General features: G+C 44.1%; 1 protein-coding gene across 2 annotated transcripts in view; it reads left to right on the top strand.

The window, feature by feature from the left end:
• akap6 (A kinase (PRKA) anchor protein 6) overlaps positions 1-18985 on the top strand; it is a 364472-nt gene that overhangs the window by 81034 nt on the left and 264453 nt on the right. For both annotated transcript variants that reach the window (XM_028821579.2, XM_051919705.1), the window contains exons 3-4: positions 1003-1254; positions 14726-16345. In XM_028821579.2, coding sequence (XP_028677412.2) covers positions 1003-1254; positions 14726-16345 — 1872 coding nt within the window. The remainder of the gene's footprint in view (positions 1-1002; positions 1255-14725; positions 16346-18985) is intronic.

The following is an 18985-nucleotide window of genomic DNA, read 5'->3' as shown; positions in this document are numbered from 1 at the left end:
GTGTTGGCTGGGATTGGCTCCAGCAGACCCCCGTGACCCTTTCCAGGCCATGGACCCCAAATTTCGATGTTTTGTTCTCCGAGCCACGTAGTTCTCACTTTTGTCTTATGGCCCGGTGCTCCATCATGTTGGTCACCAAATATGTTGTTGGATGGTTGGCAGAAGTTGCTCTCGGTTGATGTTTTGGTCCCATTCTTCATTCATGGCTGTGTTCTTAGGCCAAATTGTGAGTGAGCCCTGCACTCCCTTGGCTGACATGAATGGTCTCAGGATGCTTTACTGTTGGCATGACACTGGACTGATGGTAGCGCCGCTCACCTTTTCTTCTTTCTGGATTCATCCGAGAAAATGACTTTTCCCCAGCAGTCTAATCCCAGAATATCAGTCTGTCCCTGTTGTCTTTCTTGTCTTCTTTGCTGCCCTTCTTGACACCCACCAGGCCATCCTCCAAAAGTCTTCACCTCACTCACACCTGCCTACTGCCTTCCTGAGCAAGCTCTGCACTGCTGGTGCCTGCAGCTGAATCGACTTTAGGAGACACTCCTGGCGGTTGTTGGCCTTTCTTGGGTGCCCTGACACCTTCTTCACCCCTCTATTGTAACTCAGTGAGCGTGACAGAGTGACCTCCAGCCTTGTCCTCGTGGATATTCTCACCTGTGCTAACGAGAGGATCACTGAAATGACGTCAGTAGATCTTTTGGTGGCAGGGCTGACATGCGGTGGTTTTTTGGGATGAAGTTCATTTTCATGGCAGAGAGGGACTGAGCAATTAATTGCAATTCATCTGATTGCTTGTCAGAACATTCTGGAGTCGATGCAAATTGCCATCATAAAAACTGAGGGAGCAAACTTTGTGAAAATTCATATTTGTATCATTCTCAAAACTTGTGACCACGACTGCACATTTAATGTAACCCATGGCCATGCATGTGCCAACTTTATGCATGGCAACTTCAGATGTGATTTTTCTAGCTTCATAATTCCTCCTTCTGCATTTTACAGGACATTTACGAGGACATCTCTGATCATGTCGAGCAGATTCACGCCTTGCTAGAGACGGAGTTTTCCCTGAAGCTTCTCTCCTACTCGGTCAACATCATCGTGGACATCCACACCGTGCAACTCCTGTGGCATCAGCTTCGCGTTTCTGTCCTCGTCCTCAAGGAACGAGTCCTGCAGGGTCTCCAGGACTCCAACGGAAACTACACCCGCCAGACAGACATACTGCAGGCTTTCTCAGAAGATAAGAATGAGGTAAGGTGGTAGTCGTGGGGGTGGTAGTTTGGTGCTCCTGGATTTTCTTGTGGGACAGGCTGGTGTGGGTTAATAATTCCTGCCTGTTTAACTGGATGGAGCAATGGTGGATATTTTGGGCCCTTGTTTTATACCAGTATTTTAATAGAACTGGAATTTGTCGGTGTTAGTAACATATTGCCCTATGACAGAGGAATCACATTTAAAAAAAGAAAGATCAGTCATGCATGATGACCTGCTGACATTAGGATGTACAAATGTGACAGCTGTCTTCAATGGGGTCAGGGTGAAGGCGGCCATATTATCCAGCGCTGACCTCACCTGCTGTTTGGTGGCCTTCCCACAAAGTCAGAGTTAATTTCTACCAACTCCCCCTCACTTTACTCTTCACTGTCCCACCCTTTCTGGCATGTCACATCTGCCTTACACCTCTCTGCAAAACGGAGTACCTCACAACACATCCTGACTTTGTTTGAATTGACCGCCAAATTCTTCTTGTATTAGCAGACGTATCCCACCAGGCCCCAGCACTTCCTTCACCACCTGGTCCCACATTTTATGCCTTGTCCATCTGTCTCCCCCTATTCTTCTGTTTATTTAATCAGATGTGGTCTTCTTTGACTCCATTCCCATGTATTGTATCTTCACCTGGATCCGTAAGTACCTTCCTTAAGGTCCTCCTAGCCCTCCTCATGTCACCAGGTACCTCTCACCTGGCTCAGCTCACCCCTGTGTTTTACTGGCATCCCCTTCCTTCTCAAGTACCCCTCACCTGGCCTCACCTTTTACTAAGCTTCCCTTGGTTTCTCAGACTCTTTTTATATAATTAGACACATTCTGCCTTGCTCCTCTTCTTCATGTTGCGTTGAGTACCACCCACCAGACCCCCACCTTTTCCTGTATCATCCTGCTATTAAACTAAACAGCCCCCCTGCGCTCCACCTCTTCCTACATTGAGTGTCTATGTCTGATTGACCCCCTCCTGCCTCACATTATCAGACACATCCCACCCCTCTTCCCATTGTACTACTCCAGTCCACCTGACCCCAGATCTTCCTGCACTGTCCATCTGCCTGTCCCAGGATTGTTACACCCCTGCATGTATTATCAGACCCATCTCTCCTTGTATCATATCCTCCCTAACCAAATCAATAAGTACCCCCCTTAAGACTCCAGCCCTCCTCATATCACCAGGTACCTCCTGCCCAGCCCGACTAACCCCCTGTATTATACTGTCCCTCCCTAAATTACTAAGTACCTCTCACCTGGCCTCACATTTTCCTAAAGTGTCTGCCTTACCTTCCCAGGACCCCTCCAACCTTTTCTATTATCAGACACGTCCCAACTGGCACCTCCTTTGTGCCTCGCTGAGTCCCTGCCAGCAGAGCCCACCTCTCCTTGTATCACCCAGCTGTGGTCTACATTACTAAGCCCCTCCTTAGCCCTCCAATTTCCTACATCGCATTCCTGTCTCTGAATGTCTCCTTTCACCTCATATTATCAGACATATCCCACCTGCCTTCATATTGTACACGTCACTCTACAGCAATGAACTATTCCCTTTTGGCCTAGTCCCCCCCACCCACAATGTCTGACCACACCCCCCAGGTATCTCCTACATGGCCCCACCTCTCCCTGTCGGTAACATTATCAGACGCATTCTGCCTGGCACCTGGAACGTGAAGGGTCCAGTCGCATGACCTCTGGAGATCCACGACTTGGGGGCTCCGTCGAGCATCCAATTGGATTTCACATTTAGGTCACTTGGTTTGCTCCAAAGTCTTCATTATTTAAGTCAGATTACCCTCCCAAAACCCTAACCACAGTGTAACTGGGCGTAACATGTAATATCAGTGACGTATCACAAAGTGGAGTAGAGGTCTGCAGCTGGACTGTATTGCCTAGGTCACCCTGCACCCTGTCTGTTCATTACCGAGACCCCTTCTCCTGGCCCCACCATATAAAACTCCACATCCAAGGATTATTTTGACAAGGGGGAATCAATAAACAGGAGATGAATACGTGAGCTGAGAAACGTTTAATAGAAAGCAAACAGGTCAGTGCAGAAAGAGGCAGACAAAATACGAGGTTTAACACGAGAAGCAAAGTCGAGGGCAGAACGTCGTTCAATACACCAAAACAAAACCTGACACTCAGGCCTACTTGTTTGAAAAGTTAACTAACAGCAGAATTGTTTTTATTGAATTTTATCCGGCTGCGGGATGTTGAAACCACCGCCATACTTATACTGTGTGATGTAACCAGTGAGACTGTTGTGGTCACGTGACGGCTGCTAATGTGTTGGCATAAACAGAAAATGAGACAGGAAATAACAAATGAACCCTTCTCAAAATACCCTGAATCGAAAATAAAACCTTAAACACAAAATCATTCGATAGATCAAAATATACACTTATACTGCATTAATTACTACGCCCACCTCTTCTGTTTTTCTCTCATTGGGTGTCTCCGGATACATTCCACCTGGTCCCACCCCTTCCCCTATTGTACCACCCTCTCTGAATTAAAAGAACGCCTCCCATCTGGCTGTTGCTCTCCCTACATCACCAAGCACCTCCCACCTTTCACCCCCTCCTCTTCTTGTTTAGCCCGCCTACTGCTTTCTGGATCTTTCTCTTGTTTTTTTGTTTTTTTTATTAAATTTATTAAAAGCATATACCACTCCATACAATAAAGTCAAACCTAACAAAACTAAAATCAAATCAACGTGGAGGTTGGGCAAGATCGAAAAAAAAATGTTCAAATGACAACTCATGTCCATGCGTTTTCAAATAGTGACGCTGTCATGCATGGATGTGTGTGTGCATGCGCAAGAGAGGCAGAGACAGATTTGATGTCATTCAAGTGGTTACTGGAATATAAAATAAACACTTAAACAAAGGTATAACAAAACAAGTAGATAGATAGATAAATAGATATTTTATTAATTCCCAAGGGGAAATTCACAAGTGTGCTTTTATTCAAGAATAAAACCGAATAACAAAAAATTCAATTGACAGCAAGATACCAAGAAGACATGATTCACCAGCATTTGTGTGTCTGCTTATATCTCTTCAACGCTAAGTTGCAAAAATTTGCACTGGCTGTTACCGACTCAAATCAAATGTATGTTTTTATTATATTATAGTAATAATAATAATAACAGCTCACTACTCAAAATGGTAAAAGTGGGGAAGACCCAGGCTCGAACCCGCAACCTCTTGACTATGAGGCCACAGTTCTTACCTCTGCACCAGCCAAGCAGACGTGTCGACTTTCTGTCGATTGATATTTGGGCTTCAGTTTTTACTCATTGACAGCAACACGTAAATTGAATGATTTCTGTTTTTTGGGTTATATTCTTGAATCAAAGCACACTTGTTTCGTTATACCTTTTGTAAAAGTGTTTATTTGATATTTGGACTTTAGTCTTCACACGTTATACACTTCATGTCATTCTTATTACTATAACACAAAAAAAGTTTCTGTTTTAGTTTTGTGTTCAACATTTCTTGCCTCACATTTCCTGTCATCCTACATTTGGACAGATCGTTGCAGGCACGGAACACAAATGAAATGTGTTTATTCCAAATAACGAGATATTATTTACCCTCAACAACTCCTAACACCAAACTCCCAGATAAAGAGACCTCAGCTCTTAGAATTTTGCGTCTGACTTGTCTTCACCTGCCTCGTCTGTGGGATAAGTGAGCAGTCTGCTTGCTGCTTATGCTGATCGACATATTTGTGGTGGCGCAGTGGTAGTGCTGCTGCTTTGCAGTAAGGAGATTGTGGGTTCGCTTTCCGGGTCCTTCCTTTGTGGAGAGCGCTTTGAGTAGTGAGAAAGCGCTATATAAATGTAAAGAATTATTATTAAAGGCGCTGATGATGAGGTGCGAGGGAATTTAAGGTGGCCTGGCATTACGACTTTTTTCATAGGCTTCAGGGATTCTAATATTAAATACATTTTTTTTTTCTTGATTCCTCGGGATGAGCAAAAACAAAATAAATTTTGCCAAAATAATTTAAAGCTGTGAGAAATCTCTATAAATAAACTCTCCACGTTAACAAAAAATTACATGAAATACACATCCAACCCAACACCATTACAGCAGTATTGCCTTTTTGTGTTATAAGACTTGCGTTTCATCTCTTGGCCCTACACTCTTTGGCCTTTTCAACATCGTGTGGCACAACTGCCTCTCATAGTAAAGTACCTCCTATGTGTCCCTACCCTAAGGTCTAAAGTCAGGCAAACTTTATTTTGCCCGAACACGAAATTCGATTGATCATGTGCCTTACAGTTTAGTCAGGTGGCCTCAGCAGTCTGCAGGGCATCTGACCGTGGCAGCCAATCTTTGGCTGGAGCATCCATGTGCCTTCTGTGCCAGTGATCATTGAGCTGAAGTGAAGGCTCTCTGACAGGGTGGCATTACTTACCTGAAAGAGACAGCATGATGGATGAAATAAACACGAGATATGCAAAGGCAAAACCAAAAATCAAAGCAATGTGTTATTTTCAAAGCCAAAATGAGATAAAAAAATTAAAAGTCGTGGGCAAGGGCAACAGTTTGTGAATTGTGAAATCAGAAATGAAGATGTTCAGAAATGGCAAAGTGGTTTGTTATCAGCAAACTCGGATAGAAAATGGCCACCGAGACACTCTTTTAAACCATCATCTAATGGACCCACCTGAATTCGTGAGTGTTAAAGCCACTGTGAACCAGCACCCATGTCATGACGATGGGATCCACGAAATGTCATTGACTTTTGAATAAACAAAATGGCATTGTGGCAAAACACTAATCACTCACCTTAATAAGAAGATAAGTGCCTGTGTGTCTGTCCGGTTGCTATGCTTCTGTTATTCCAACAGATGGCTCAGCACCCACATTTGTAGTAAAAAGTCTTGGGTAGTACATTGTTACATATGATAGCTTTGACATAAATTTCCTATTATTGCAAGGTGTTATGGCTATGGAGCAATAATCTTATGTTGGCACTTAAGGTTATTGTGGTCGAAGGGATACATGAGAAATAGCATCGCTCTCTTTCTCTCCCCTGCCATCTTGCCTCTGCAAGTGAGGCAAACCACACTTCGCGAAGTCCCAGTCCTCTGATATGCCAAGAGACAGAGCAAGTCCAGAACAAAATGAACCCCCAGCAGCGATGTAGGGAAGTTTAAATCTGAGATATCTTGTGCAGGTACGGTCCAAATACAACAAACCAGGGATATGATCTTAAACAGTCCCAATATAATAAACCAAAGGTATGATGTAAAGTGCGCATACTGTATAATTGATGGAAGAAATTTCAACATAATAATTAAGTTACTTTGTGGTTGCCACTGTCAATAGCTAGTTACTGTATGGTAGCCAAAATGTAGCCATAAGTAGCCAAAATGTACATATAATTAATGAAAGAGATATCAATATAATAATTGAAACTGAATTGAAAAAAAGAAAGGGGTGGTCAAAGCAGAATCTTCTTTGCCTTACCAGAGCACAGTGTGACTCGTGATCATGTTTCAAAAGAATGTCGGGATCCATCTTCTTAGCTCGTTGTCTGCTTCACCCAGAGAACTAAAAAAGTAAAACTTCAATAATCACTTTCAGTTTGTCCGAGGCTGTCTCTTATTTCAGCTCTATGTAAGCACTGTTTGTTTCTGTAAAATGCGGCACGTTTAGCAGCTGTTACAGGAGAGAAATCTGGGAAAATACAAATATGGTTATTTTAAAATATAATCTCCTCTTTTCAATCTAAGAAGATACTTCATGTTTTCTTTGGCCTGTAGTTTGTCAGAACAGGCTATCAGGCTTTTCAGTTTGGAGGCATCTGATCCATGTATACGGTAGGCTTCCGAGATCACGTTGTCTGTTTTAATGTCCTCTGTCGTTATTTTAGAGAATGGTTTGGCTATGAATTTTACTGGGTTTTGACTTTCAATTCTGATGCTGTTCCTTCTATATCTGTCTTCCAGCCCAGCCAGTTTGTCAGCAAGCACTTTGCATTCTAATTTTGCAGCCATTGCTTTTTCATCCACAGCTGAAGTCGATTGTTCAACTATTACAATACGAGTCGTAAAATTTTGTTTAACATCTTTAATCTTTTACTCTCTAAATTACTCGTATTTTTGTGTATTTTTTTCATCAATTTTTAATAGCATTTCTGTAAAAGTCGTAGTAGGCCTTTTATTTCCTGAAACTGTTTTTCATTTTTCTCATTTAGGCCCTTTATTTCTTTCTTTATATCCCTTATATCTCTATTGTCTGCCTTTATATTTTTATATCATTTTTGTTCCTCCCGATTGCGACAATCATTACCTTCAGCTTGGAAAGTGCGTTTCAAACATCCACGTGCTTCGCAGGCAGAGTTGAGAGTCCAGTGAGGGATGATGTGGCAAACTCATGGGGTTTAGTTGTAGTTGACAGTGGGGATAAAAAGGCCGTGCTCAGCTCCAATGATCCTCCTGGAATCGATGAATGCTCCTTGCCCTCCTCGCTCTCAGTTTCGCTCCCGCTAACTCTCTCGGCTGGAGACGATGCTGCAGTGTCAGGTCCTGGTAGGTCTCTACCTTCGCCCATCTGTTCCTGGTCAGTCTCTTGAAGGCCATACCATGAACTTGGGGCTGGTTCAGACTTTGGAGCTTTTGCCCACCGCAGTTAATGTAATATATTCACCCATTAAATCTTAACACTCCAGAGATCTTATTATCTTTAGATGCAGAAAAAGCATTTGATATGGTTGAATGGGACACCCTTTTCACCACATTGCACATCTTTGTGTTCGGCCCAAACAAATGTGCATGGATCAAACTACTTTATGCTAGTTCAGAAGCCTCAGTTCATATTTTCAATATTATTTCAAACTACTTCAAACTAGAATGTGGTACTCAACAAGAATGTCCCTTATCACCTTTGCTGTTTGCAATTGCCATTGAACCATTGGCTGTATAGATCTGAAATGCATCAGAGATGAAGGGGATTTTTAGAGGAAGACTTGAACAGAAAATATCACTATATGTAGATGATATGGTATTGTATATATCTGACACGCAAAATTCCATGCCAGCAGTACTAAAAGCATTAGAAGATTTTTCAAAAGATATCTGGACTCAAAATTAATTTGAATAAAAACATTCCTTTTCCTGTGAATTCTCTAGCACACAATATTGGACTACATACCTTCCCGTTTATCTTAGCAGATCCGTTTAAATATGAAGGGTGTGGACGCTAGGGGTCACTGTTGCCCCTTAAACCCAGCAGACAGACACCAGGACACAGGGTAAAATCACTAAGAACATTTTTATTCTTTCTCTTCTTTCTCAATGCCCTCCAAGCACCACAGGTGTACAGGCAAGTAAACACAATTCTCAATCAATACAATATTTTTTTCCTGTATTTTCTGCTCCGCACCTCCCAGCAAGCATTATCTACCTCCTCCTGACTCAGGCTCGCTTGCTGGGTTTTCAGCAGTCCTTTATATAGTCCCTGACCTGGAAGTGCTTCTGCTCTTCCATCCACGTGACCTGCCAGCACTTCCAGGTCAGATGGAGAAATCAAGTTTTTAATTTACCCAGAAGTACCTCAGGGCTTCCGTTCCCGTGACCAGGCTCAGTGAGAACCTTGTCTCCCAATGTCCCACAGCGTCCCTTGGCAGCACCCATGGTACCCAGCAGGGCTGTGATGTCAAACTCCATGTCCCATGGTGCCCTGTGGGAATACGGGGCGCCTCTGCAGTCCTGGGAAGTTGCCATCTAGTGGTAGTGTCCAAAAGTAGCTGCTCTCCCCCATCCTTCCAGTCTCTGGGTGTCCCAGCCATCTGTTACAACGGGTAAATGTCAAAAGTAAATATAAAGTTCTTTCTCAACAAAAGTTTGCTGTCTGCATGGAAAAATGAAACAAAGTGTGACTAGTTGGTCTACCCTCCATCTTACATTAACAAGGAGAATCAACACTGTTAAGATGAACATCCTTCCCAAGCTTCTTTTTCTATATCAAAGCATCCCCATAGACATTAACAAATCATTTTTTAAGAAATTAGTTTCAATCATAACCTCATGTATTTGGAATCTGAAACATCCACACATCCAAAGGGGCGACTGTACAACAAGCTAAAGCGGAAGGTGGCATGGCACTACCTAACTTTCAGTTCTATTACTGGGTGGCAAATATACAAGCTATTAAGACCTGGACATCGATATAAATCAATGAATATACACAGGCCTGGTCTACAGTAGAAATAAAATGTTGCATTACTTCTTTATATTCCCTGCTCCGTGCCCTAATTAATAGAAATTATCGTCAATACACTAATAATCCAATTGTCCTTCAATCTGTCAGAATAAGGAACCAATGTAGGAAGCACTTTTAAGACAGAGAAGGTTTTAAATGCTGCACCTCTACATGACAGCCACCTTTTTTCCATCCTCTCAAGCATATAATGTTTGCAAAATGCCCGGATTAAAACACTCAGAAACTTGTACATAGATGATATCTTTGCATCCTACAAACAATTACGCTTCAAATGTAATGTCTCATCCACACAATTCTTCTACTCCTTTCAAACGAGAAGCTTTGCTAAGCAGAACTTGACCAATTTTCCTCACCTACCACCTTGTTCTATTCCAGAGGAAATATTGATCAGTCTGGAAAACTCAGAACCACCACAATTTATAAATTGTCCGTTCCTTTCAAAGATCCCAGGGCACAATGGGGAAAGGATCTGTCACTTAATATTTCAGAAAAGGAGTGGAAGACAGCCATGCACAGAATTCGCTCGAGCTCCATATGCACAAAGCATTCAATTATTTAACCTTTAAACAAAGGCATTTATCTAATCTGTTTTACTCACCTGGAAGAATCCCAGTCCACCACTTTTAAGTCATTGGGTGACTGATGTCCGATACTATGTTAAATTGGAAAAAATCAAATTCTCATTCAGAGGGTCAGTTCAAAACTTTTTAAAAATACGGCAGGATCTAATCAATGACATTTTAGAATAAGCTTCCATTTTGGGGAAAAACATACTCTTCCTTTCTAGCTATTTTTAAAGAGAAGCTGCGGTTGTTGGCTCTCCTCTCTCTCCCTTGAGTGGGGATTGAATTTTGCTGTGTTAAGTTTGACTTGATTGTATAGAATGTTATCTGCTTCTAAATTAAATCAGTAAAAAAAGGATCCATTCAGAACAACGCAGAAATATTTATGCAAAACACAAATCATAACAGTGGCACTGCAGGTGGAGAGTGGACGATGCAAATGGGGGATAGTGTGGGGTGAATCACTTCTGGTTATTCTGCATTTTATCTTTCTCCTTTTAACTTCTTCCTCTTGCTCACTTAGTCCATTGTTTTTAGGCTTTGGGACAGAGTGACCTCTAGGAGGTGCCGTACTGCACTTTCTTTCAGCAACTTCACTTCTGTACATTCTTCACTCTTATTTTGAGTTAGGCTGACCTCTAGGGGGCGCTCCAGTGCACATTTTCTGGCTCATTTGAGTAGCAGCACAAGTACTTTCTATTGGTTGAAGCCCCATCAGGCAGTGCAGGGTGGCAGCTTTCCACCGGTGTGACACACCACTAAAGCCGAGGAGAGACGGGAAGTTAATCGACATCAGGATCCTAGTCATGGCTGCCACTGAGGACTGGACTGAACTTTAATAATGAGGTCCCGGAGTACGACGAGCTTCTGGGATGTAAGTGTTCCCTCAGTAGAGACTGACAGAGCAGCTTTAAATTATAAAGAGAATGAATAAAATGGCACCAGCTGCTCATTTCAAATAATCTTTTAAGAAAGAACTCCGGAGGCCTGTTTAGGAGAGCCGACTTTTCCGTGCCAAGCATTGTGACTACAGAGAAGCTGAACATCTTGTGTTATGACAAAGAGGCACTTGGGTGGCCTAGTGGCTTGGCAATTGGACTTAAAACCGTAAAGATGTCAGTTCATCTCTGCTATGATTTAATCTCACAAATTATCCAAAGTGGTGTGAGGCCTTCAAAAACAGAACAGCCAGGGAAGCAGGCCTGAATCCCACCAGCCTGCCCAGTGGAGGTGCACCAGAAAGCAGCCTGGCTTCCACTTGAGTCATTGGCATTCAGCACGAACAAAAAATATACTGGATGGTTATCTACCAGATAACGCTTGTGATTGGTTGGCTAGTCAGCAGATGTCCGGCATGCCATCTCAGTTACAAGAGGGTTTTGAGCCATATATAGCGATGGTTCAAGACTCTTCTTTATTGACTAAGAATTTTCTGTAACATGGGTTTAATTCTTAGTAAAGGATCAGAAATCAAATATAACCTCATATTCATAATGACTGACTTTGAAATAGTCTAAAATTGTATCTTTTTGTTTGAAATTTCTCATTTCTAACCTTCTGGGGTGTCTTTTTGAGGGCTACAGCCACAGGTAAAGAATCAAATATCAAAAACCTGATCATATTTGTGATCAGCAACCTCAGAATAACATAAAACAACACTCCATGTCAATAATACTGATTCCATTAGGGGATGAACCCCTGGGGAAGGCTGATGTGACTACACATCTTCAAGTCCTTCTGATAATTTTTGTTGAAGACACCTATTGGTCTACTCTTTATCATAAGGGTGTCATTTCCTTCATAAAGTATGGTCCAAAAATATCCTAAAAATTGAGGGGCCCAAAAAAGCTTGACGTCTCGCATAACTGCACATCATGACACATTGAACGGTATGTCACAAGTGGGGGTTTTTTTGTACCTATAAGTCAAAATTGAAGTGAATTCAAAGCATGCAGAAGTAACTAATTTGAGCACAATGCAACAAAATAGTTCACAGGAGCAAAACAAAAGCAAAAAGGACTTTCCTAGGAGGAGATTTAAAGTAATCAAGTCCAAATACAAAATTCAGAAAAGAAAATCCGACAGCCAGAGAGCAAAATCAAAGAAAATATGGAACTTCTCAAATCCACCAGAGTGCACTCAATATGAACTGCCCAGGACTTCAGTTCCCAGCAGCCTTTATGGGTCTGAGGGTGCGGTTACTTAATGGTAAAAGATGGGCCGCCCCACCTCTTGGGGATCCACCCACGTACTTCAGTCTTTGCTGCATCAACTGCTGACTACAAACCACAGCTCCTCACCCCAAGACAATTGTAAACTATACGACAGTATGCCTCCATCAGATGCGACTCTTTCTTCTCCTTCAAGGCGCCACTTCTTAAAATATCCGTCCTGCCAGCTTAGTTTGATAGCAATCTCTGCAAAGCATTCTGGGAGTCGGACCTAAACAGGCAGGAAACTGCAGCCAGTCTACAAAGACAAATTGTACAGATTTTCTTACTCCTCAACCAAATTTACATACTACAAAACATGATACAACTGATGCTGAGAATGGTGATAAGAACATAAAAAAGATTTAACTGTTAAAAAAACAATTTCCACTTAGAACACTGAGGCCAAAATTGGATTCTACTACCCCAGAAACTTACTTCTGTTTTGTAACTGGATATAACAGGCCTTAAAGGGGAAAATAATTTGAAATCAGACCCAAATCATAGCACTCCGTTACTACCTCCAGCAGGTCCAGAGGGCATCCCGTCACTGACCCTGCCTTTCATATCAGCTTTCTGATTCATTGGGCCTCTCTTGAAGTGACGTTTCTGGTCCAGAATACCTCAATGGCCATCACAGAGTTATAGATCATTTAAAGGATCTCACTACCCACATTAAATGAATACATTCTGCTGAGAAAATGGATACTTTGGTGTTATTTGACCAGTCTAGCCTGTTACTGATGTGGACCCCCCAAGTACCAGTGCACCACCTCAACACATCCACTCGTCAGTAGTGACTCTTTCATACGTCAATCAGCAGCTCCTTGTTTTGCTGATGTTGACTCGCAGACAGTCCTCAAAGTCCTCCACCTGACTCCTCTCCTCTGTCTCATCCTCCTTGTTGATAACAACACCCCTTAAGTGCAGAATCATCTGAGAATTTCTGCAAGTGTACTTCGAGGTGGAGAGTGAAAAGGAGATATGACAGTTCCTTTTGGTGCTCCTCTATTCCTCACACAGTTGTTGAACCTCAGAAACTGTGGTCTGCCCATTAGATGGTCCATTACCTGGTACACCACAAACTCATCCACCTGCATATCCCTGAGGTGACCCCTTAACAGGGAAGGCTGGATGGTTTTGAAGCTACTGGAGAAATCAAAAAATATCATACTCACCGTGCCACCTGCTTTGTCCAGCCTGGTGGAGTAGATAGATAATTGTATCTTCCAATCCAGTGTGTGTCCAATAGGCCAACTGTAGTGCTACCAAGTGGTCTTTTACCAGAGGACTAACAGGGTCAGCTTTTTGAAGGTCTTCATGTAAAGGCCACTGGTCTGTAGTCATAAAGTGAAGAGCCGCCCACCTTGTAACACTGGCATGTTTTACACAGCAGCAGCACTTTCTGGAGCCTTAGTGACAGACTGGCCCGGTGGCAGAGGACACCACAGAGGTGTTCAGCACACTTCTTAAGGACAGTCAGCCTTCCATTTCTCAAAACAATTTATTCCAATTCTGAGAGATGAAATGTGTTTTTATCAGTTACAGTTGATGGGCTTTGTGTTTTGGTTATCTTTACTTTGTCTCATGGTCATTTTGATATCCTTCCAGCAGATAACCATTTCTTGCAAATGTCCACAAATTATAATCTTAATCCTATCGGCCAAGGATTTTCTGTTTTTAATGGTAAAAATTATTTTGTGAGATATTCTACCTTTGGGGTTTCTAGGAAGCTCAAAAATGAAAATTAAAACAAAAAAAATCATTGCTATTATTATACAATAGCTGCCCAATACTTCAGTCTTCTTGAGGAAATAAAATTGAAAGTAGTCCCCACAGTCCAGAGGCGTCCACATTCACTTCCGTGTTTCGCGGACCGTATGCCAATCTCTCCAGTCTGCACTAATAGTAGCACACCTAGTTCCAACGGCTGCAAACATATCTGTGCTTTACAAAAATGGCTGCTTATATTTGTACAGTACAGTACTAGTAATAGGATGTCAGGGCCAAAAGGGTTAAGTCAAGTTGAGTAATTTGCATGTCAGATTGGGCAGCTTGGGGGTATAGCGGGTGGCATTGCCACCTCATGATGCTTCGAGCCTGGGTTAGTTCCAAGCTGGGCTGCCGCATACTGTCAGGTTGCTTGACATCTCCATAGTACTCTAGCAGGAGTCAGATATTCTAATTTAGAATGGCGCCCCCTACAGGGCTGGTCCCCCTCTTTATGTCTATTGCTGATGGAAATGTTTGTAGGTACTATGACGGAAAAAAAGCAGGATGAGAAAATGGATAAATGAAAGGAATGTCCTATAAACATCAGTGATCTGGTTGGGTAATCCAGAATGAGGGACTCCTTTATTTTGGCTCTGGTGAGGACTTCTTCACACACATGCTCAAGTAGATGTCTCCTTCACACTTGCTTTGTTTTATTTTTATTTTGCAGGCTCGACTTGACTCTTTAACTGAGGTGGACGACTCGGGCCAGCTGACCATCAAGTGCAGTCAGGACTATTTCTCACTGGATTGTGGAATCACTGCGTATGAGCTGAGCGATTACAGCCCAAGTGAAGACCTGCCCACTGAGGTAGACGCGATGACCTCCAGCCAAGTGAATCCCAAATCCCACAAGGTCTGCTGTTACCCTGACTTTCCGGAAATTACCGAGAGTATGGGCTTATTAACAGTAACAGCTGAGTGCCTGTCTCCTGAGCGAGAAAACGTCACCCAACGGGATGTCTCTTTGCCCAACTTTTCTAAAACCCAGGTGGCGACCAATGAAAATCAGTCAATCAGTGTCTCTCCGCCCGATGTAGGACAAAACACCGGACTTGTGGATAGTGCCTCTATAACGTATTCAGGGTCACCTCACCACTCCAATCAATCCATGAAAAGCCGCCATCAGTCATGTTGTGAAAGCCTCCTGTCCAAGAGGACCAGCAGAGACTGCTTTAACGACAACGAAGTGTCGCCAACCCGACCGTCACAACCAAAGAAGGCTATGTATTTCAAAGGCATGTCCAGAGATGACATTGAGTCCATCCTCAACAAAATTCAACCATCTTCCCTTTTGTGCAGAGCAGAGGTAAGCAGAAGTAGTCCTTCTCTGCTTGACCCGCCCGACAGGTCCAACTTTTGGCTGGAACTGAAGTCAGTCTACCCCAGCAATCCCCCTTCGGCCATAAGCCAGTCCTACGAGTGTCTCAATAAAATCGAAGAGCAGAAGGACATGCAGCCGCTGAGCAACAATGGCCGAGGCCCAGTCACCCAAATAAACTCCTTGGAGAGAAATCGAAAAAGTGAACTCACTGAGGAAAAGAAAGTTATCGACGTTCCTCAACATGACAACAGTCCAAGAATTTCCAGTCATGGGCAGGAAACGCTAAGTGGTCGAGAAGAGAAAGCCCGAGCCACTCTTCCAAAGACTTCTGCTCAGAGTAAAGACAACGATATCCCATCAGGGAAAGAATCAACAGCACCATTTTGCCGTACAGAGTCACAGCATTTACCGGTTTCAACTCTCCCAGCAAAAGACAAGGACTCAGCATCACCGGAAAACATCGAGAGCCGCAGAAATCGCGACATGTGGTATGGTTCTGACGAGTATTTGTCCCTGCCGTCACAACTGAAGAAAACAGAACTGCTAGCTCTAAAACTGGAAAACCTTGCAAAAGTCGTACCTCAGAATCCCAGAGAGGAGATCTTCCAGGACATTGATGACTGGGAATTGTCGGAAGTGAACTCGGACTGCGAGACCTACCCTCTCTTCCAGCCCAGTCGGAGACACGGCAGGGAACTGACCACAGGGATGATTTCTCCTACGTCTTCCAGCGACATTGCTCCCTCTTTGGATGAGAGCCTTGAATCCGGGACTCTGAGTGATCTTCTGTCTGAAGAAGAGCTGCTCCATTTACCGGAAAAATGCACCAAACAGCGGGGGGAGTGGAGCGTGCCCACCCCCCGCAATGCCGACGACCCCAACCTCAGCAAATCGGCTCTCATTCAACAGCTGCTTGAAGACATTCGCCACCAGGACAATTACGAGGCCATTTGGGAAAAGATGGAGGTAAGGAGCTCGGCCTGCATGCTTGAAAGCTTTGATAAGGTGCCATACCAGAAGTTAGAATTAAAACAGCAAGACGTGGGTATCCAGGGTGACGCGTGTATGCAGGGCAGGTGTGTGAGGTGAGGCAACGAGGCAATCACCTCAGACGGCACTTTGGTAAGGACAGCCATTTTCACAGAACGGTATTTTGTTTTAATTAATATGAAATAGGAAAAAAAATGAGCGGTAAGTGTGACCTTACAATTACATACATGTCCAAACCTGGGTGGTCTGCTCCTGGGACCAGCGTTACACTATTATTTATTTATTTATTGTTCAATGTTCTGTAGTTTGCACGCAGTTTGTGTGAGGAACTTGCAGATTTGGGTGCGACTGCCAATCCTAATGTGATCTGGGAGACCTTCCGTGACAAGACCCTGAAGGTTGCTGAGGGTTTTGTTGGTGTTACCGGTGTTCCCAGAAGGAGGTGTTTCATCTCGCAGGGCACCCTGGATATCATCGAGAGGAGTCGCAGCACACGGTTCAATGGCAACTCTGTTCTGTACAGAGAACTGAGAAGGACGGCTGCAAGGGCTCTGATGACAGATAAAGAGGCGTTTGTTAGAGGAATCTGTGAGCGAGTGACACACCATCTGTGGTCTAGCGACCCACGTCCTGCTTACAGAGGAATCGCAGTCAGGGCAGCTGATGGAACGGTCCTTACAGATGACACTGCAGTTGTGACCCGCTGGGCTGGCTACTTTGAGCAGTTGTTCAAAGCTGATCCTCCGGCTAGGACGTTGGATGTCTCTGGGTCCACGGTCCTTGAGGCTGATCCTCCAATTAGCTGTGAACCACCCAGTCTCACTGAGATGGCACAAGTGGTGAACCAGCTGAGGGGTGGAAAGGCAGCAGGGATGTGTGGTATCCAGGGTGAACTTCTCCAGGCTAGTGGTCAGGCTGTCCTCCTGGCATTGAAAGCAATCTTTGCTTCCATTTGGGAGACAGGCATCATCCCAACTGACTGGAAAACGGGACTTGTTGCCCCTACCTGGAAAGGGAAGGGTGATCACCTGGATTTCATTAACTATAGGGGGATAACACTGCTCTCGGTGCTGGGTAAGGTCCTTGCTAGGGTCATCCTCAATCGGATCCGTGAGCACTTGCTCACCTACCAGCGACTGGAACAGTCTGGTTTTACGCCTAAAAAGTCTACCATCAACCACATCCTGGCACTGAGGGTTCTCATGGAGCACAAATGCGAATATCGGCAGAGTTTCTTTGCAGACTTTGTCGACTTTCATAAAGCGTTCGACTCTTTTGATCGAGTTGATCGAGTTGCCCTGTGGGACATCCTGAGGGTTCACGGGATCCCCTCGAGGTTGCTGGATATCATCGCCGGCCTGTACGCTGGTACTGTGAGTGCTGTGCAGAGTGGAGGGAGAACCTCTGCGTTTTTCCCAGTTGATTCTGGGGTTCGTCAGTGGTGTGTTCTGCTCCTACTCTGTTCAGTGCTTGTATGGACTGGGAGTTGGGGAGTTGTGGGGTCCAGCAGCTGTGGGACATCTGTTGGTGAAGAAAGATTCACGGATCTTGACTTTGCTGACGATGCTGTGATCTTCACATAGTCAATGGAGGCTCTGATCGGGGGTCTCGAGAGACTGAGCGAGGAGTCTTGAGTGTCTGGGATTGCGAGTGTCCTGATAAGAAACCAACATCCAGGCCTTTAATGACCTCTTGGGCATGGCCATCAGCAGTGTGTCTGTCTGCAGAGAGAGTGTCGACCTTGTCGAGAGGTTTACTTACCTTGGCAGTGACATTCATGTGACTCTGGTGACTCTTCCTATGAAGTCATTAGACGGATTGGGGGAGCACGGGGGGGTCATGAGGTCACTGTAAAGGGGTGTGTGGCGCTCCCGATATCTATGAAAAAGGACGAAGGTCCAAGTCTTTAGAGTCCTGGTGCTTCCTGTCTTACTATATGGTTGCGAGACATGGACGCTATCCAGTGACCTGAAACGAAGACTGGGGTCCTTTGGTATTGTGTCTCTCTGGAAAATCCTTGGGTACCGTTGGTTTGACTTTGACTTTGTGTTGCTCATGGAGTCCCGAATGAGACAAGTTACCTGCATTGTGAGGGAGCGTTAGTTACGGCACTACGGCCATGTGGCGCGTTTCCCCGAAGGTGATCCAGCTCTTAAGATCCTCATTGTTGGGGACTCGTGTGGCTGGACCAGGCCAAGGGATTGCCCATGTAACACCTGGCTGCCTGGGGGGTTGCCAACCGGGATCCCGAGTTGTTTCGTCGTGTAGTGAGTGCGGCAACGCGCTGTACCAGTGCATGCTCCCCATCTTGACTTGACTCGTTCTGTAGTGTAGCATGCACTGTGTGTGTTTTGGTGTCGCATCCCATGCTTATTATATAATATTATAAAATTATATTGAGGGTGAGTAAACATGCAGCGGCCCTGTGTGCAGGTGGGTGCAGAATTGGCTTTAACTTCAGGACCAAAGGGCTCTGCTGAGAGGGGCAGATTCAGAATTAGTGACCTTAGAAGTGGTGTCCATCAGGGGGCAATGCTAGAGTGCCTGATAGTTTTAGGTTCTTTCATCTTATAAAAAACAAAAAAAAAGGTTTCCACGATAGTGCTGGACAGAAAT

The sequence above is a fragment of the Erpetoichthys calabaricus genome, chromosome 16 (assembly GCF_900747795.2).
Source record: "Erpetoichthys calabaricus chromosome 16, fErpCal1.3, whole genome shotgun sequence".
Classification (NCBI taxonomy): domain Eukaryota; kingdom Metazoa; phylum Chordata; class Cladistia; order Polypteriformes; family Polypteridae; genus Erpetoichthys; species Erpetoichthys calabaricus.
The sequence above is the reverse complement of the archived record's forward strand: the minus strand, read 5'-3'. Positions and strand labels throughout refer to the sequence as shown.